This window comes from Canis lupus, chromosome 6 (assembly GCF_011100685.1).
Source record: "Canis lupus familiaris isolate Mischka breed German Shepherd chromosome 6, alternate assembly UU_Cfam_GSD_1.0, whole genome shotgun sequence".
NCBI classification, from domain to species: domain Eukaryota; kingdom Metazoa; phylum Chordata; class Mammalia; order Carnivora; family Canidae; genus Canis; species Canis lupus.
This window is the reverse complement of record NC_049227.1, coordinates 19,166,077-19,187,342: the sequence shown is the minus strand read 5'-3', so window position 1 is coordinate 19,187,342 and position 21,266 is coordinate 19,166,077. Positions and strand designations below refer to the sequence as shown.

Genomic DNA, 21,266 nt, shown 5'->3' with positions numbered 1-21,266 from the left:
GAGTTGAGTCACTTGGGATATTTTTTCTAACACTTGTTAATATAAATATGTAACTGTTAATATTTTAAAAGTTAAGCTATGTGTCAACGAAAGTAACTTTGAATACCGTATTAGTTTCCTAAGGCTTCTGTAACAGTACCATAGTCTGATTGGGTGAAACAACAGAAATTTATTGCCTCACCATTCTAGAAACTAGAAATCCAAGACCAAGGTGCTATGTTCCTTCTGAAAGAAGGCTCTAGGGAAGAATCTGTACCAGGCCTCCCTCTTAACTGCTGACTCCAACCTTCACATGGTTCTCTCCTGTGCACACATCTGTCTGCGTGCCCAAATTTCCCCTTTTTATAAGGATGTCAGTCATTTTGGATGAAGGCCCACCCTAATGACCCCATCTTAACCCCATCATCTGCAAATGCCCTATTTCTAAATAAGGTCACACTGACACAGCCTAGGGGTTAGGACTTCAGCATCTTTTATGGGGACACAATTCAATCCATAATACATACCTCCATGGACAACATTTAGCAAAGTAGAGCTTAGTTAATTTACTTATAATCAGCCATTCTCCAGAAAATTCTGGCATGTTCTAACTAATTATATGCAGCATGTGGTGCGAGACTGATAAATATATGTGGAAATGAGAGTGCAGAGAAGGCGAGTGGAGAAAAAAGTGGGATGAAGCCAGGGGGTGAAGAAATGAGGGGGGGTGTTCAGTAGTGACTCTGAGTTTCCTGGCCACTGTGGCAAAGTAGCATACATTCATATAAAAAAATGCATGTCACTGGGTCTCTCTGATAAAAATCAGATTACCAGCTGTCCCTGGTACTTGATTCTTACAGTAATTTGTCCCATCCACTCCCCAAAAGATGACACTGTCTGAGGTAGTGGAATCTTCATTTTGAACAGATTTGGAGCTCAGCCTGTCAAATATACTTGGCCCCTACATAAGTCAAATGTGAAGAAAGTTGAAAACTAGGACATTGTCACCACCCTCGCACTGGGACTGTGGTAGAGCCACTTTTCACACAAGGATTAGGTTCTAAAGGTCAGAAAAAGTGCAGCTGGTGGCCAAAGAAACCCTTGGAAATCTCCTCAAATTGACAATGAAGGGCAGCATATGTGTATATATTTGGCTCTGTGTAGACCACCCCTTACAGACATATCATCTCCAGCAAGCCCCAGAGCATCATCTCTCCACCAGGGTGGGAATAATCCCAGCTTCTTGGCTGAGCCCCAGGTGAAGCAGTTGGCTTTGTTTAGGAACTGGGCTGCAGTGAAAATGTGTGTTTTTAGACACTGGCATTATCCTAAGGGCACCGGATGTTCACACCCCCAGAGGCATGGGGAACCTGAGGCTTCCCGAGAAGACAAGCTAATCAAATTAGCTCACCCTTCCAGGCAAAATCTGGATTGCTTACATGCTTTGTATTTGTAGGGGGCTGTCTTTTGGGGGGCATGCACAAATGAGCCTCTTTATATCTTCCTGGTGAATGGAACGTTTTATCACTTCATTGTCTCCTGTTCATCCTAGCGGTGCTCTTTGCCCTAAAGCCCACCAGCTTTCTTTTTTGGTCACTGTTTACATGGTGTGTCTTCTTTCGTCCTTTTGCTTTCAAACTTTCTCCTTCCTTACATTGAAGTTTGTCTCTCGTAAGCAGCGTGTAATTGGGTTTTATTTTTATCCTCTAACAATCTGCGTGTTTTAATGGGCACATTTAGTCCATTTACATTTAATGTAATTGCTGGTATGCTTGAATTTAAATCTATCGTATTGTTTGCTTTTTATTGGTTCCGCCTGTTTTATGTTTCTCTTTCTCTCCTTTCTTGCCCTCTTTTGAACTGATTACTTTCTGTTGTTCCCTCTTTCCCTATCTACTAGCTTGTTAGTTGTACGTCCTTTTATTGTTCTTTCAGTCGTTATCTGAGATTGCAACACACATTCTTGACTTATTTGTATCTACTTTAAATTAGCAAGCTTACCACTTCCCATTCAGTGGAAGGACCTTACAACTCCATAACTCCATTTACCCTCCTCCTCACTTAAATGCTACTATTTTTTTTCAGCAGAATATTAATTATTTATTTTACAGTTTTTTTTAATGTTCAGGGATTTTATTTTATTTTTTTATTTTTTGTTTTTTTAATTTATTTTTATTGGTGTTCAATTTACTAACATACAGAATAACCCCCAGTGCCCGTCACCCATTCACTCCCACCCCCCCGCCCTCCTCCCCTTCTACCACCCCTAGTTCGTTTCCCAGAGTTAGCAGTCTTTACTTTCTGTCTCCCTTTCTGATATTTCCCACACATTTCTTCTCCCTTCCCTTATATTCCCTTTCACTATTATTTATATTCCCCAAATGAATGAGAACATATAATGTTTGTCCTTCTCCGATTGACTTACTTCACTCAGCTTAAATGCTACTATTGTCATGCTTTTTAATTTTGTCTAGATCTCAAACCTCACTAGATGACACTATCATCTTTACCATGATTGCTATTAGTTTTAATTTTACACAGTAATAATTTGGGCTGCCCACATTGTCAACCTTTCTTTTGCTCCTGGCTCTTTCCAGGTCCACCCTGACTTTCAGGCTATGGCCCTGAGTCTGTTGCCAGTTCTGCTTAGCCTCCTGGGGTCAACAGCTCCTTTAAGGAAAACACTTCTCAGGTGCTGGGTTCACCTCCCTGGATTTCCTTCTCCTGCCACTTTTGACCCTATAATCTTTCACAGCCCTATTCACTCTCCATATCTTCAAACAAATTTCTTTTTTTTTCTTTTTTTTTTTTTTAAGATTTTATTTATTTATTCATGAGAGACATGCAGAGGGAGAAGCAGGCTCCCTGCAGGGAGCCCGATGTGGGACTTGATCCCAAGACCCTTATGACCTGAGCCAAAGGCAGACGCTCAACCACTGAACCACCCAGGTGTCCCCAAATTTCTTTTTTCAAGCAGATTTGTGTAATATTTAGTCCAGGTTTTCTAGTTGTGCTCCAAGGAAGAGTTGGTCTATATTAACATTACCAGAAGTACAACCTATTGCCTGCATTCTTTAAAGAGTTATTTCTCCCCTTGCCCCTTTTCCTTTGGCCAAGGTCATAAAATTGAATTCGTGTCACTTAAATGTGCATATGATGTACAAGAGCGTAATTCCTCTCTCTCACTGTAACTGCCCTGGTTCTAATGAAGGGGTCTCATGGCCTGTATTGCTTCAGTCTCTACCCATGAGTTTTCCACAAGACTTCCAGAGATCTGTTGTCTTCTTGAGGGTGAAAGAACATCAGTCTTTAATGCAGAAAGTTTACTATCCAAGTTGTCAGTGTGCTCTAGGGAAGTGATATATCTGGACCACTTTTCTCAGACAAGCTGCCAACCATAGAAATAAAGTAACACCCCTCAGCATGATTGAATTAGAGGACCCTGACAGCCCAGCACTTAGCATTTATGTCAGGTACCAGCAGCAGAAAGACCGTTCTGCCAAAGTCCAGAGTCTTATAACATAGTTAGTCAGTGTTCGTTATTAATAGCAAGTGACAGAAATCCAAACTGGCTGAAGCAACAAAGGAAAATGTATTGCTCCCACACTTGGAAAGTCCAGGACTATAGATTTGGCCTCAGGCATGGTGGGATCTAGATGTCCAGATGATATCACCAGGAAGCTGTTTTCTCCATCACTTAGCTCTACTCTTCTTCAGTCCAGCAGGTCTCAAACTTGGAATGTGCATCAGAATTATTTGCAAAGCAAATGAAAACACAGATGGGGCACCAGCCCCAGTTTCTAATTCCATGCATCTAGAATGGAACTGAAATATTTTGATCACCTAACATTGGAATTATTAGTTCCATGATGATGATGTTGCCAGTCCAGGGACCACACTTTGAGAACCACATCCCTAGTCTCAGGCATGGCCCATGGATGGCCCCCAGGAGCTCTAGGCTCTCTCTTACTGGCTCAGCAACCCTAAGGAAAGGGACTGCTCCTTTTCTAATAATTCCAACAGAGCCCAAGAACCAACTCTCCCCTGAAAACATCTCTCATCTCCATGGACAGGGAGAGGCATGTCTCTCATTTCCCCAGGCTGGGCCAGACATGGGGTCAGATCTGTCCAAACTCTGCAGCCTGAGAAGAGTGGGGAAGGGCCAGTTAGTTCCCCAAAGGAAAACATGGGTGCTGTGCATGTGGTCACTGCTGCAGGGAAGCCAGAAGCAGCTGTTATTCATTTCATAGACAAATTAAGCACAAAGGACATTTTGCTACGGATTCTCCAAAGGCAGGGTAAGGACCAAAGGACCATCCTATCCAAGAGGGAAGAGCAGAGCCAGTGAGTCAGGGTGGCATGGGGAGCCCTGATTGCCTGCCTTGAAAATTATATGCATTCATGGGCTGAAGAAGAGCCAGTGGCAAAAGGATGACTATTAGAGTTACAGACAGCATCTGCCCATGGAGAGGCCTAGAGAAGCTCTAGAGATAAGAACACAGGTCTTGACAAGCCAGGTGTATCAGCTGTTTATAGCCCACTAACAAGCTGCCCCAAAATGCAGTGGGTTGAAACAACAACCGTTTTGCTTTCGCTCAGGAGTCCCTAAGTGACTCCATGGTGAGCTGGTGTGCAGCTGAGCTGGATGGTCTCAAACAGCCAGTCATGCAGGCCACTTGGCCCTTAGACCTCAGCTAGGATGATTGTCTCTGTTCCACATAGTCTTGCTAGCCAGCCCGTGGTGATCTCAGGGAAGCAAGAGGGGACACACCCCAAACTGTAAGTGCTTTTTTAAGTCTCTGCTTGGTCATGATTGTCCAATGACCTGTTGGGCAAAGAAAATCACCAGGACAAGCCTAGCTAGAGAAACAGACTCCACCCTTTGCATCACGGTGCAAAGCAGCACGGCTCAAGGGGGGAAGGAGAGGAATTAGTGGACACTTGTCATCATGGGAAGTGTGTGGCCTGATGAGACTGTGCCACAGTGAAATGCAGGGAGGTATGGGGTACTCAGGTGTAGACCACTGTCTCGGGTGCAGCCCCCTACCCACCTGCCAGTTGGATTTTGGAGGTGAGTGTGGGCATCTCAGGACTCAGGGCTAAGTCAGCTGTTTCCCTGGAACTTTTGCCACACAAATCAGTGCACAGTTTCCAGGCTGATGGGCTCATGACCACAGGGAGTGGGGGTGTACTATGGAACCCGGAGTGCTTCTAACCCATCTAAAGGGGCACTACTACTCAGCTCCAGCCTCTGATGGCCATATGGGAATGCCAGTCAGGGGTTACCAGATTGTATGACTTTCTAAGAGACCACCAGGAATTCCAATTTTCAGGTGGATTTCCTCTTTAAAATAAAAAAAAGCTTGGCATCTATTTCCAAAAAAAAAAAAAAAAAATTCAAAGTCACACAGTACACATCTGTAGCTGGATTTGGTCTGTGGGCTGCTGGCTTGTGATTTTTACTGTAGACCTTTGTATTCTCAGATGTAATATCTGCCATTTCAGTGGATTCCCAGGTGATCTCAAAGCCCCCACACGTGTGGTAAGGGATAATTTTGCTGAGACTCTGAATTTGAGCTTTTTCGAGTCAGAGCTGGTAGGTGGGAACGAGTCACCTGGGCCGTGAGCTGACCGGCAGCCCCACATCCTTCGGTCTTCTTATGTGACACGTGCCATATTATATCATGGTATATCTCCCGTGTTGATAAGCTCTTTGTTTCTCTGTGAGAGAGAGAGAGAGAGAGAAAAGGCAAGTTTTGGTGAAGCCAAGAGAAAGTGAAGCTAATGGAAGAGGGATGGTTTTCTACCAGAAAAGAGCAGTGTGGGATAAATTAAAATGTGCAGTTTGGTTCTTGCTGGTGGCACAAATTTATTGTGTGAATAAATCTGCCATTCTCTAGGTGTATGACGAAAATAAATCCACCCTCATGTGGTGTTCAGGCTGGTGCAAAGCCAGCTCGCCCAAGTGAGCAATGAGAGCGTCAAAACGAGTTAAAAGGTGGTTGCCTCATGTGTCGTGAGGAAATGCACAGTAAACACAAGCTGGTCAGCAGAAATGTGGTTCAGGAGGACGCAGGGACCGTGTGCGGACATTTCTTGAAAGCCACGGGTGGGGAAAGCTCTGGTAGTAGAGCTGCAGAGTTGAGCTGCAGAGTTGACCTTCACTCGGAGAAAGGGTGATTTAATTTTTAAAAGCATCTTCTTAGCATAATACAACTCAAAGGGCAGAGGCAGCTCACAATGATCATGCTGCTGGAGGAGCATTCTCTCCCAAATGAAAGATGCCTGGGCAGGAGAGTTTGTGCAGACAGAACTGGACCCCCCTGGAAAAAAAAAAAAAAACAAACCTTCCTTGATACCCTCTTCCAAGAAGAGCCGAGCATAGGGTTTCAGCAGCCAAGGGCAGATGGTTGTCTCACCACAGACCACTGAGGCACAGGAGGGCAGGCCACTTGCCCACATAAAGATGGTAGAAAGGCAGATGTCACCACACAGCTCTTTTTGGACCGACTTTATAAGTGCTCCAAGCAGGGAACGGAGAAGAACCTCATGAATTGCATGTTCTGCTTGTCCCGGCGCTACCTGAGACTTCCACCAACCTGGGGGTTCGCACCCCCCAACATCAGAGTGTGAGCACACTTGTTGAGCTTTACACACGACCTTAGTCCCTTATTTATAGAATTACCCATAGGATCAGAAGGGGCCTTGAATTTTTCAGCTCTGCTTTCCTGCAGATGATGGAGGAAAAAGTATGCTTTAGTGATATTCACAGAAACCGAGGTTGCAAGGTTTGAGTTCGAAATCATTTTCCATAAAAGCCTTTAACAAAAATCATCATGCCAAGTGCCAGGTTTGTAGCACAAGGCCTGATGAGTTGATGTGGCCTTGAGGCCACATGAGAACCAAGCCCAAGACCTCTCCACGCTCCTGCCCACTCCAGTCCACCTTGCCATTCCTCATCTGCCAAGCCCAGCCCACCTCAGGGCCTTGCCACCTGCTATTCCCTTGGCCTAAAACAGCCTCCCCATGTGGGTACTCACAGGGCTCACTGCCTTGAGGCCTCCACTCAGATGTCACCCTCCTAGCCAAGTGGTGTGCTTTCCCTGCATCATCTCTGGCCTCTACCTCACTTTGTTTCTGGTAGCACTTGTCACCACCTGTTGGTAGGGCCAATGTCCACCTGCCTGATCCCTGCCCCTCTCTGCCCCATGACTGTGAGGTCTGTGAGGCCCGGGGCTCTGTTCCCCCAGGACAGCGTGTCATTCCTCAGCCTAGTGAGAGCTGAGAGCCTGTGTGATAACACCTTTGCCTTGCTGGGAACCCATTTCCGCTTCAGCCACCCTAGTGGCAAGCATGTAGATTTTTCAGTTCCAGTTTCAGTGTGGCTCAAGACATGTCCTTTAGCTTCCTTTCACTTGTCCTCCCTGTCCCTATCCCCCCAGCTACTTCCAGGACCTGAGCCCCATGTGGCTCTCTGCATCCCTCTTTTTTTTTTTTCTCAATTAGCCAACTTATGGCACATAGTTTCCCATGTAGTGTCCGGTGATTCATCAGTTGCATATAATACCCAGTGTCATCACATCATGTGCCCTCCTTAATGCCCATCACCCAGTTACCCCATCGCCCCACCCACCTCCCCTCCAGCCATCCTCAGTTTGTTTCCCAGAGTTAAGAGTCGCTTATGGTTTGTCTCCCTCTCTGATGACTTCCCATTCAGTTTTCCCTCCCTTACCTCATGATCCTCTGCACTGTTTCTTACAGTCCACATATGAGTGAAACCATATGATAAGATTCTTTCTCTGATTGATTTATTTCATTCAACATAATTACCCTCCAGTTCCATCCATGCCAATCAATGTAACTGGTAAGTATTCATCCTTTTGATGGCTGAGTAATATTCCATGGTATATATAAGCCACATCCTCTTTACCCATTCACGAAGGACATCGTGGCTTCTTCCACAGTTTGGCTATTGTGGACATTGCTGCTATGAACATTGGGGTGCAGGTGCCCCTTCGTTATCTTTAGGGTAAATCCCTAGTAGTGCAATTGTTGGGTTAGAGTGTAACTCTGTTTTTAACTTTTTTTGAGGAAACTCCACACTGTTTTCCAAAGTGGCTGTACCAGCTTGCATTCCTACCAACAGCGTAAGAGGGTCCCCCTTTCTCTGCATCTTCGCCAACATCTGTTGTTGCCTGTCTTAATTTTAGCCATTCTGACTGGTGGCTTTGATCTCTATTTCCCTGACTTCTGTATCCCTTTTATACAACTGAATTTCCATACCAATAAGGATCCCCACCCCCATCAGCCTGTTAAGCTGAGCTGCTTCTCACCTTCCTCCTTTCTGCTCTGTGTTTGGGTATTTGTTTTACCTTCTCATTCCTTCCCTCCTTCCCCACTCCCTAACCCATTGCAGAGCCATGGAATCCCTGATAAGATGAAACAAGAAGACAGTAAAACAGTAAAGACTGGGGTGAGAAGAATCCCAGGTCACTTTTCCAGCAGCTTCTTACCTTTCTGTGCCTAGGACCTGCGTTGGGGCAATGATCAGAGACAGTACATCAAAATCAGAAAATAGTCCACCAGCTGTTTCGCCCAGGCCAGACACCTGCAGGCACAGGAGGTTCCTTTGAGTGACCTTGACCCTCCTGGGAAAGCAGTTTGGACTTGTCGTTGCCTTGGGGTAGGCCAGCCCTTGGGCTCCACTAGCCTTCATAAGCTTTCTTTAAAACCAGGATATGTGCATGAACAAATAAAATTCAGGGGACTTCACGTAGATTTCAAATTCTGGCTTTTCTTGGGAAAAAATGACCACATGAAGAGTGTAGCCCTATATGGCAGGTGTTGGCTGGAGCTGGGCTGTGGCCTCTGGCCCAGGGCATTCAAATTCACAGTCACTTCCTGGGTGCCTGGTAGAAATTGATACCCTCTCATTTTAGTTGTAGCTTTTTCATAAAAACCCATGGTCTCCCATCAGCCCCGTGCCCAGCTGTACTGGAAGCCAGCTCAGGGGAGCTGCACTGTGGTTCCTTTCCTCTCCTCCCAATGCCAGTCTAGATGTCGCTGCTAGAACTCTCCCTCAGATGCAGCAAGCATTCTAACACAACACAGCAAAAGGGACAAGTGCTAAGACAGAAGTCTCCAGTACTCAGGGTGGATGGTTTACTGAGGCCATGAGGATGCACGGATGCTATTTAATATATCCCAAGAGGTAATACCTGTGAATTCCCAGTTTGTTAGAGACCAGCATCAATGTCGATCTTTGACCTTACTGCTAAATGATACAATCCAGTTGCTTCTGCCGAATTCACATCTCCGGGCGCAGACCTTCTTCTCCCAAACTCAGACCGGCGTGTGTATGTGTGACTCAGTGGCTCCACTTTGATGCCTGAATCACATCTTAGACCCAATCATCTGTCCGAACCGGAGCCCCCGCTCTCTGCTCCCAAAACTGCCCCATGCATAGGCCTTGCAACTCAACCCTTCCTCTCTCCCAGCCACATCCAAGTTGTCGGACACACCATGAGCCCTGCCTTCTGTGCATATGCAGGATCTGACCACAGTCTGTGTCCCTTCTCCTCTGTTGCCGTGCCTCCCCTGGCTACAGCCAGAAACTCCTAAAGACCTAGTCTCCCTGCTGTCACCTCCACCTCCCTTCAGTCTGTTCTCCACTCAGCATTGAAGTCAGGTCAAGTCCTCCCCTGCTCTAGAGCCCACAGTGGCTCCCCATTTCACTCAGAGTGATAGCTTTGCAGTGACCTCCAGGGCTCTGAGTGACCTGGCCCTCCCTGCCAGGACCTCCAGGGTCCTCACCTGGACCTCCAGTGACTCAGACCTCCCCAACCTGTTTCTCCTGCTGCCCGCTGCACCTTGCTGCTCCGTTAACACACCCCACATGGGTCTCACCACACCGGTGCCTGGAGCATGGCACCACCCTGCAGCTCTACTCCATTCTGTCTTGCCTGTTTTTTCCATAACATTTTCGGACATCTAACACTCTATTTTGTTCACTATTCCCCTGGCTTATGGTCTTACTTTACAAGGGTGGGGTTCTCAATCTGTGTCGTCACTTCTGTATCATCAGTGCCAAGGACAGAGCCTGGCACAATGGTACTCAATAAATACTTGCCGAGGGGATGAACGTCAATAGGTGAAAGCCTCCTTAAGCATTCCAGTAGAGACGTTTCGAGCAGTTCTATTTTAGAAGGGAGGTTTTTTCCCCTAATATTGAAAGAATCCACACATAATTGAGAGGATGTTATAGTGACCCCCATGTGTCCCTTACCTGGCCTTGGCAGTCGTGAATTGATGATCAGTGTCATTTCATCTACATCCCCACCCGCTGCCCAGATGATTAGGAAGCAAACTCAAGTCATCCTTTCATTGTATCTGTAGATAGTTTAGAATGCTTTTCTTTTTCTGCTGCAAGCCCTCTGTTGGGTGGGTAGACCGTAATTTATTTTATTCAGCCAGTCTTACTGGGTGCTGCTTGCATGTCATTTTATACTTTATAAAACCAATTGTCCTTTCCTTGGAACTTCTGGAATCGACTGCAGCTTTGCAACACTTCTTTCTAAAATTGAGATGTAAAGTCTTTGCAATTCTTGTTACCCTTGGAAAAACAAAACAAAATAAAGTAAAATGTTCCCCAATACCCATCTGTCTCCATGACAGCATATATTATTCCTCACAGGTACTTTGTTAGAGCGTTAATTGTTTACAGCTTTTCATTTAGATGAGATTTCAAACTTAAAGTTGTAAGAAGAGTACAAATGACACTCCATATACACTTCCACCCAACTCACTGACTGTTAACATTTTGTCCCGGTTGATTGATTGAGGGATTTCTTTCTTTTTTTTTTTTAAAGTAAGCTCCAGGTCCAATGTGGGGCTTGAACTCATGACCCCAAGATCAAGAGTCACACTCTCAACCAACTGAGCCAGCCAGCTGCCCCTCATCCCTGCTGATTTATATTTGTATTCTGTGTGTGTGGATGTGTGTATATATATGTGTGTGTATTTTTTAATCATTTGAGATTAAGTTGCAGTCATCATTCACCTTCACCCCTGAACCCTGCAGTGTGTATCCCCTAAGACTGGGGCATTCCTTTTACATTACCGCAGCACTCAGGAAATTCAGGAGAGTTAGCATTAATACAATACTATTATCTACACCACAAACTCTATTGGGATTTCTGCACTCGCTGCAGTAATGTCCTGCACGCCAGTGCTTTCCAACCCAGGATCCAGTGCCAGGAACGCCACTGCATTCTTGTTGCCGTGTCTGCCCAGTCTCCTCTAACTTGGAATAGCTCGCCAGGCCTTTTTTCTTTGTCTTGCATGACCTTGACATTTTTGGAGAGTACAGGCCAGTTGTTTTATAGAATGTTCCTCAATTTGGGTCTAATAGATTTGGAAAGGCACTCCGAAAACGCAATCTAAAGGAGCACCCCCCAACCCTGTTTCCCGCCCACAGGACCTGGGAGCCGGCGTGAGAGACCCCTATCAGCAACCCGAAAACCAGTGCAGGAGGCTGAGGACCGGGAGGAAGACGCCTCTGCGGTGCTCAGGGCCATCCAGGTGGAGAATGAAGCCCTGCAGAGGGCGCTCCTCAGCAGAAAGGCTGAGCCCCCCACCAGCCCACTGCAGGTACGTCCAGGGGCGGAGGGGAACGACCACACAGGAGGCTACTCAGGGACCCAAGGGTGTCTGAACAGCGCTTGCAAAGAGCTCTTGGTGAGGAGAGAGACATTGTAGAAATCCCTGACCTCAGACTGGCTGCACATCTCCTGCTTGATGCACAGTCGCTCACCAACCTGCCAAAGCTCCCCGTTTCCTTCACCCTCTTTGTTTGCTTCTGAAAGCCTAAGGTAGATGCCAGTTTGCCTCTAACCCTTGCTGATCTCCCTTCAGGCCCTGGATACCTTAGAGCAGGGTTGCAACTGGTGGGTCAGAGAAAGAATGGAGTAGACAACAGCCCTGTCTGCTCTGGAAAGACCTCATTCCCCAGAGCATAAGACCCTCAGGCCTCTGCAGCCCTTAGCACTCCCTGTCGTCCTGCCCCTGCCCCTGCCCCACTGCACCTGTTCCAGAAACCTCCCTGGCCCAGCAGCAGGTGTTTGAGTGTGTGCCCGCTGCTGTCAGCTTTGAGCAAGAAGCAGGAGGATATGTAGTGGGGTGGAGTAAGGACCCTTTAAGAGCTGGAGGCTTCAGACATGCCTCAGTATACATGTCCCTTCCCAGAAGCATGTTCCCTGGCTCACCTGTTGAAACCCTTTGTCTTAGCTTGTCCCATGGGATGCCCACAAGAAGTCAGAAGCAGGCAGGCCTGGTTTCATCGCCCCATTTCATAGATGTGACTGATGGCCCCCAGGGAGCAAGGCGGCTTGCCCAGGTCATGTCTTTGGAAGGCACTGAGGACTGCCTGCCTGCAAGCCTTGGGCCCTGTCCATAACACTTGTTGCTCCCCAAGCTCTAACACAGGCTGCCCTTTGGGGCATTCATTGAGCAGTACCTGTTGTCTGCCTTCCTGGAGCTCAGTGCTTTGCCCCCGACGTTTGTGTCTCTGGGATCTCAGGACAGTCCCCGCACCTCTGTACCCTCATCTGTCAGTGCAGAGTATACAATGGATGACTTTATTCTGACCTCAGATCATGTGATTATATCATTCCAGGACACAGAGGGACCACCAGCAAAATCGTGGACCAGTCTACTGAAGGGGAAGGAAGAGAGCCCTGAGGTTGGTGAGAGGAGCAACAAAGCCCTGTGCCCACTGCTCCCAGCAGTACCTGGGGACCTCCAGAGGGTTTTCCCAATGTGGTCCCAGCAGGCCCTCCCTGTGCTCCCTGAGCATGGTGTCATTTGGCCCATTTCACAGATGGGAAAGCTGGGCTGGAGTAGCTTGCCCCAGATTACAAGTGGAAACCAGAATTTACGCAGGCCTAGGGACTCCAATTCCTTGTTACATTTCTTTCTTTCTTTCTTTCTTTCTTTCTTTCTTTCTTTCTTTCTTTCTTTCTTTCTTTCTTTCTTTCTTTCTTCTTTCTTTCTTCTTTCTTTCTTTCTTTCTTTTTTAGATTTTATTTATTATTTATGAGAGACACAAAGAGAGAGAGACAGAGACATAGGCAGAGGGAGAAGCAGGCTCCATCCATGCAGGGAGCCTGATGTAGGACTCGACCCCCGGGACTCTAGGATCACGCCTCAGGCCAGAGGCAGGCACTAAACTGCTGAGCCACCCAGGTGTCCCTCTTGTTACATTTCTATTTCTTGACAAGACAACACAAAAATCGATCTTGGGTTCCTGAATAAATAAATTATATCTGTATCTACCGAGGTCAGTCAGGCCAATCTCAGCAGAGACGGCCCCTGGCAAATTCCGACATGAACTAATAAAACACCCAGCAACATCTTTGTTAGATTGTGCCCAGGTCTGTGCCATGTGCTCAGAATACAGAGGTGGCTAAATCAGATCAGATAGCCCCTGGCCTCAGGGAGCTTGCAGACAACAAGCAAATAAAGCCATAAATAAACCAGGTGACTTGAGAGAGAGATGACAGTAAAAAATGATAGATGGCGGCTACTCTCTGAAAGGGTAGCCCGAGGAAGCCCCTCAGAGGGCCCCACTTGAACTGAGTCCTGTCTCTTAAGGAACCAGCCAGAAACAGAACAGCATTCCAGGTGGAAGGGACAGCAGATGCTTTGAAGTGGGAATGAGGCCTTCCTGATCCAGGAGCAAGAAGAAACCTGACATGGTGGGAATGCGTAGCACCAGAGGGAAGGTGGCGGACAGTGGGGAAGAGAGAAGAGGAGGGGAGAGGAGGAGAGAGCACTAGAGGGAAGGAGTGCCGCCTAGAGCACCATAGTGGGGTTTCCTTTATGTGTCCCCCCTCTTTGTTCTGTTCTTTCCTGGTGGTGTTGAGCTGTCGCCAGCTGACATTTCTGACCAGTCTGCGGCACTGCCCACCGCATGGTGCACGACTTCTAGATGACCTGACCTGACCCAGGACCCACAGAGCTTCCAGTGACTAAAATCACTTGCTGATGGAGAGCCGAGCACGTTTCTAGTTGAGATGATAAATGTAAAAGAAGGAGGATTAAAAATGCAAAGGCCCTAAGGATGTTACTGGAATCCTTCCATGGAGCCTGGTTACTTTGGAGCATGCAGGGCAGGGGTGTGACGGAGGGGGGAGAGATTCTGATGAGAGGAAGTTTTTTCAATAGCTGATTGAAGAGATCTTTTCCTGGGACCTCCAGGATCATAAGAAACAGAAATCTCTGTCTCTGCAGAGATCATGGTGGGGGTCCTGGATCTCATGAGCCCCTGTAGACTCTGTCCCTCTCATACCTCATTCCTATTACCTCTCCCTGCTTGACCAGCAGCTTCCTACCCCCGCTGCTACCAGTGCGACCAGCCCAACCAGCACGACCAGCCCACAGGAGCCGGCCAGGGCGGCAGGGGGAGCCAGAGCCGTCAGCGAAGCCATTGACAGAATCGGCCTTTTGGGGAGCAGGTACTTACTGAGGCAGCTTCAAAACAAAACCAGAATCCTGTAGCAGTGAAGCCACGGGGATCTCATTAACCGAGGTTTCTCTGCTTCTCCAGTGTTATTCCAGACCATGTAAAACTGTTCCCTTAGACCATCCCCCTTCCACTTCCCACCCTCCGAGGAGTGGACTTGATATCTTTCCAGCCAATGGGTCTTTGCAGGTTCGGTTCGGTTCGGTCTCCCCTGTATAAGACTTCATCTTCCTCGGGGGCTTCCACCAAAGGACCCTGTGCAGCAGATAGTGGTGAACTCAATGGGGCCGGGGGTAGAGGGCGAGAACGACCCTGAGCCATGTCCCTTCGGCCTTCTTTTTCCTGTTAAGTCTGTTGATATACAGCCTTTGGTTCCATTAATGCATCAGAGCAGCTATTGGAACTGTCAAATTTTCATTCCAAAACAGTGTCTTCCCTCTAGTCTTCAGAAAGATGCACCAGGTCTAGCTGGTTGTCTCAAGCATGTTCTGGCACATGGCCACACTCGCCAGGCCAGTGCATGGGGCTTCATGCACCATGCTCTCTGCAAAATGCCTGTGCCTGGCTTAGGGGTGAGAGGGCATGCTTGTCACTAAGCAGAGGCCCTGGGCTGGGTCTGGGGCAGCCCAAAGAGGGGTCAGTGTTGTGGGAGGAGCTTTTTCTCTGCACAAAAGAAGAATTTCCAGCCCAAGCTGTACACCCTCCACATGTGTGTCCGCCCCAGAGGAGTATCCTTGTAATCTGCAGAAAACCTCTGGAGAGGCAGTGCTAGCCATCTCTCTAAGAGCCTGCAGACCCCAGACTGGAAACCAGGGCTGTGTACCCGTGCAGCCATGAGTAAGAACCCCCAGGTTCCTCTGTGTGGGAAAGGGCCGGTGGTGGAGGATATTTTAGATCTGATACAGTTCTATTTATGGACAGCACACACGTCACCAGAGGCTTCTTGTTTCATCCTCAAGATCCTTGATGTTCCAGGGTCTTGAGGGTACTCCATCTTAAACAGCACATGTGGGGTGTGTTTGCAAACCCTACTCTGCTGAGTCAGGAATGCCTACAGCCCCAGAAACAGGAAGCATGAAGTAGGTCTCTAGGCCAGGAGCAGCGGACGTTTTTTAGCAAAGGGCCAGATATGAATACTTCAGACTTTTCACTGTTTGTTTTTTTTTATTTGTTTGTTTGTTTGTTTGTTTGAACAACCCTTCAAAAGGTAGAAGTGGTTCTTAGCTCCCAGGCCATGTAAAACCAGGCTGCAGGCCGTATCTGCGGCTCCCTGCTCTAGACCCTTCCGAGTTACCAGTCAGTTTAGGGAGATCTGATGGCCATCTAGCCCCAAACAATTTCCTCTCCTTGGCTCTTCTTTGATCACCAGTTGTGATCATAAAGTTATCATAAAGGGTGGGGGGGAACAGCCTGTGTGCGCCTTTGAACTGTATGCGGGGTGGGTACTCGCTTCTCAAACGACCACTACTTCTGAGTTAGAAAAGTAAGCACTGTCGCCTTGATGGGCCTGCTCTCTGTTGTGTGCCATCTGTTACTGCCTGTCTGCTAAAACAAAATTACATTTCAGACAACAGCAGAGGCTTCTGAAAGTCCTCCAGGCCATCGAAAGCGACTCTGCCCGTCTCAGCAGGGTCACTTCACCAACGGAGGAACCAATGCTAGACCCAGAGGTAAGAATGTTGACTTATAGGGATTTCTAGATACATTCAGTGTCTCGCCTGAAAGCTGAGGGAGGAGGGGCCCCTTGGTGCAATCATCTCTGTGCGGTGGGGGTGGCCAACAGCAGTCAACTTAACATGTCTCTACAGGAGGCTCCATGACCCCCTGCCCAGTACCCAGACAGGTAGGGGATGGAGCAAAGGGTTGCAGCAGAGAGAAGCCTGTCCACACAATATACCATGTAAGCCCACAGGGGAACGTCCAACATCGCTGATAACCAAGAAATGCAGATTAGAGCAACCTTAATGCCCTACTTGATATCTGAGTTCACTGATGATTTTTGATGATAACCTCTAGGACTGGCAAGGTCACAGCAGGCTTACTCTGCTGGCAGTACTATAAATGGGTGGAACCCTTTCGAAAAGCAGGAGGGCCGGGCTCAGGAAGAGCCTTAGAAATACTTAATGTCCTCCCAGCCCAGCGATCCCACTTCCTCACCCTAAGGAAATCACTCAACAGAAAGCAAAAGCTATAGGTATGAAGATGTCTGTTGCAGAATGGTTGGAAGTAGGGAAAAATGAGGGAGAAAAAAAAAAGAACAAGAAATAACAGAAATGTCTCATGATAACGGAGTTAATCAGAGAGGCATGATATATCAGCACAATGCAGTGGTATAAAAGGAGGGGAATTATCATTATGGAGATTATGCAGAATGAAAATCGTGAGGATACACAGTTAACTGTAAAAGGTGATATTAATCTTCATTGAGTCCAGTATGATAGTGGAACTGTGCAAAGCCACGGCCGTGTGATGTGTCAGCGCAGTAGAGCCGTGAACCAAAAGGCCACGGTGCCATCCAGGCAGAAGGGTAATGAGGACTTGCATTTCTTTTGTGTCAGAAGGTGTGTGTCTGGTACATCCTTCTCAGCCCTTCCTTTGTCCAAGGCGTTCGCCATTCCTACTACTGGCCACTTAAACCCTCCCAGAGCCACACGTAAAACTCCCATGAGATCAGAAACCCCCACTCCACCCTCCCCAAAGCACGCCAGCCTAGACCAGAGTTGTGTCTCTGAGTCTGGCCCCATCATTTAGAGGGCATGTGACCTCAGAGAAACCTCTTAAGCTCTCTGATCCTGGGAGTGTGCAGCTGTTGCACTGGGTAAAATAATCCACTGCCATGGGCTGCCGTGAGGATAAAACAGAAGGGTTTTGTGAGGGTGGGCACCTCAATGTCTGGCACAGGGCAAGGAGGAGTCAGCAAATATCAGTTGCAAGTATGACATCTAGAAAATTCAAAGCTTTACCCCCTTCCATATCTCCTGCATGGAACATTTGCTTTCTAAGCCATGAAGACCCTAAGTGTGATAAAGCTTCAGCCACATTAAAGAGAACCTGGATTGATCAATCTCCTTATAGCAAACAGAAAACCCAGGGCAAACTGACTTATCCAATGAAGGGAGGGAAATGATAGACTCTTGTAATAAATGCCACAGTGAGGACCAGGTGGGGCTTGATCCAGCAGCTCACACTGCATCTGCACAATGCCAGCTACATCCTTGAGTTCTGTCCCCACCTCAGCACCCAGGCCCGGTGCTGCCATCTCCCTGGGACCCTTCAGTAGCCAAAGTGGTTCCCACCTCTTGCCTTCATCCCCTCAGGCCCTATAGTCAGAAGAGGAGAGCATTTCCTCCTATAGTCAGAAGAGGAGAGCATTTCCTCCACGCACAGAACTGAGATTGGGTCACATGCCCATCTCTGAGCATCGCCCTTCTGGTGGTTCAGGGGACAGGCCACACTGATTTATTGGACCAGTCCTCCTCGAGGTGGGAATGGTCTGTCCCCCTCTAGGACCCTCCTCATGTCTGAGGAAAGAGAAGGGGTGACTTCCCAACAGGAAAACCGGATATTCTTGGTGAGAGATGGGGCAGTGAGAGCAGGAGACAAGGAGCTGCGTCCACCTTAGCCCCCCTGCTAGAGATCCCACATCAAGAAATTCAGAAGCAGGAGTAGCCATCTAATTGCAACACCGACAAGTTGTGACACTTCCTTAGATAATAGACCTTCAGCTTCTTCATTTTGAAGCCCCGCTGCAGGACTTCACACGTTTTAGATAGCACCGAGCGAGCGCGAGCGTGAGATCCAGCAGCCCCTCTGTGAGGCGGCTTACCTCCCATCTGGACCTCCTCAGTGCTGCCAACAGCCAAGGTGAACAGCACCGCTCCTTCTCACTTCCTACCCAGCTCACCTTGGCAGCACAACACTCCGCAAGAGCCCCAGCTCATTCACCTCTCATACCCACCCCCCAACTTGGGAGAGGCCAACTTAAGTTTCAGTGAAGTTTCTCAGTGTCCTGCAAGCCTGGGACTCAGGCCCCGGGCAGCAGGGAGGGCCTGACCGGGACCCCACACAGCCCTGTGGGAGCAGAGGAGGAAGCTGCAGACTTGGCTGATAAAAGCAGGCCCTGTGTTCCTTCTGGGAGCTGGGAGCTGACCTCCCTCCCTCCCCGTCCCCATCCCCATCGCGTGGCAATCAAGACGCGTCCAAACACACGCTGCGAGCGATAGCACGTCTCGCTGGCTATTAATTAAAAAAATAAGTAGGGAACAGTTGCTGTTCATTTGCTCAACTCCCTGCTCACAGAACCGTTGCAGATTACCAGTGCTAATTAACAGAGGGCATGTGCACACGGGGAATGCACCATTTTATGAATGACTGATCCGTGGCGACCAGCGCTGCAATCGGGGCCCGAAGGGGCCTCGGGAAGCCATCCTGCAGCGTGGCTGTTTATTGATGGCATCCACACAGCCTCGGACCACACGGCCTCCCTGCAAAGGAGGCCGCACCAAACCAGCGACGGAGACAGACGGCTGCAAGTGGACCCTCAGAGAGTGCACAGGGGGTCCAGACTCGGACAGGTTCTTCCCCGGTGTCTGTATCTCTCTTAGTCTCTGTGACAGGACTGTCAGAGATGTGGTGTCATCTCCCATCTCCAGCCAGGCTGAGGGACGTCAGGTGACTCGTCCATGGTCCTGCATTACGGGCCGAATTCGTTTGCTAGGGCAGCCATAGCCACACACTGCAGACAGTGGCCTAAGCAACAGAGTTGTGTTTTCTCACAGGTCTGTGGGCTCAAGTCCAAGATCAAGGTGTCGGCCCATGTGGTTTCTCCCGAGGCCTCTCCTGCCTTGCGGGTGGCTATCTTCCGGCTGCGTCCTCGCACAGTCTTTTCTCTGTGTGTGTGCCCCCGTGGTGTGTCTCAGGTGTAGCTTTCCCCTTCATGTAAGGACATGGGTCAGACTGGATTTGGGCCCACCGTCGCAGCCTCATGTTACCTTAATTACCCCTTTGAAGGCTCTGTCTCCAAATACAGTCACATTCTGAGGTCCCGGGGTTAGAATGTTAGCATCTGAATTTTGGAGGGGCACAATTTAGTCTGTAACACCTTCCCCAGTTCAGCCGATAGGCCACGAACCCTTGGTATGGAGGAGAGAAGAGCATATTCAGGAAGAATCTGATGCCTTTTAGACATTTTTTATTTGCAAACTCTTATGGAAAATACTAACTACTGGGGGTTCACAGTGACAATTTCTTTTTTAAGATTTTATTTATTTGAGAGAAGGAGCAAGAGAGTATGAGGGAGGTGGGGTGAGAGAGAGGGAGAAGCAGATTCCCCACTGAGCAGAGAGACCAATGCAGGGCTCGATCCCAGGACCCTGAGATCACAACCTGAGCCGAAGGCAGACACTTAACAGACTGAGCCACCCAGGTGCCCTCAGTAACAATGTTTTCAGTGCTTTACAAATAGGAGCTCATTTAGTCTTGGCATTAACCATATGTAATGGGTGCTATTCTTACCCTCCTTATACAAAATGGGGAAACTGAGACCCTGAGTGGCTAAATGACTCGTTGCTTAGTGGTAAGCTGAATCCAGCCTGTCATGTTTGGATCCTTTGACACTCTTTTTCTCTTCATTAAGGACAAATCGAGAACAAAACGTGGAGACATCAAAGATGCCGTCTACGTGACCATGGAAATCCTGTCCAACTGGGGCCACACATCCTGGGTGGGTCTCACAGAAGTTGAGTTCTTTGACCTGCACAACACAAAGCTTTATGTGTCGCCTCATGATGTGGATATCCGGAACACGGACACACCCGGGGACCTGGGCCACCTGGTCAATCGGAACTTAGCTGTAAGTGGAGGCGGTACCGGAGTGAGCCTTGGCCTTGTGTTTTGATGCATTTTCTCTGCCCTTGCTAGGGCTGCAATGCAGGTGTGGATGATGCAGGTGCGGGGAGGGGAAGAAGAATAGAATCTTCCACTGTTGTTCATTTGGGCAAAGTGGGAGGAGCCTGAGGGAAAGGTCCAGGTGAGGGCCTTGAAGCTATCCCCCCAGCTCATTGACGATCTCTGCTCTGTGGGTTTTTCTTGGGAGAGGGAGCAAAGAGGAGCCAAGTCACCCCCTTTCATCCACCCTGCAGTTTAGCACAGGCGCCACAAAACAGGGGACCCCTGGGCATCATTGAGGTCCTTGCCCTGATCTTATAGACAAACTAAGTCCTGGGAAGAATATTGATTGGTCAAGGGCACACCGCTGGAAGGTGGTGGGGCCACGTTGACATCCTGTAGCCTGGCCCAGGGTTCAGGCACACGCCCACTCAGGGCCCTGCTTCCCAGCAAACATCGAACATTCCTGTTCTTTAAGTATCTAATGGTCAAAAAGAAAGGAAGAAAGTAAAAGCATTGGCGTTTTCTCCTCTCTCCACTGGCACGTTGGACACAGAGACTGGGAGCTCAGCTGAGGCGGGCCTCCCAGCCTTGTCATTACTATTCTGTGCTTCAGCCTCAATATTCGTTCCCTCCCGGAGGGGCCTGAAAAACTGGGGACAAATTCTGCCCCTGGGCCATAAAGCCAAGTAGGCAAGGCACAGAGGCAATAGGAGGACGTCCCTTGGGCACTTTTTGGCACCTTTTAAATCTCCTGCCATGTAGCTGTATTATCAATTCCAACGAACAAGTTCAATTCGTTGGAATTGAACAAGTTATTAACTTTAAAAAAATAAGGATTGAAAAATGAAAACACCTACTACATGTTCAGCGCTTGCCT

General features: G+C 48.3%; 1 protein-coding gene across 2 annotated transcripts in view; it reads left to right on the top strand.

Moving 5' to 3' along the window:
- Positions 1–21,266, top strand: part of KATNIP (katanin interacting protein) — a 195,221-nt gene that overhangs the window by 111,188 nt on the left and 62,767 nt on the right. For both annotated transcript variants that reach the window (XM_038539987.1, XM_038539988.1), the window contains 5 exons: positions 11,456–11,628; positions 12,653–12,718; positions 14,359–14,492; positions 16,068–16,170; positions 20,136–20,351. In XM_038539987.1, coding sequence (XP_038395915.1) covers positions 11,456–11,628; positions 12,653–12,718; positions 14,359–14,492; positions 16,068–16,170; positions 20,136–20,351 — 692 coding nt within the window. The remainder of the gene's footprint in view (positions 1–11,455; positions 11,629–12,652; positions 12,719–14,358; positions 14,493–16,067; positions 16,171–20,135; positions 20,352–21,266) is intronic.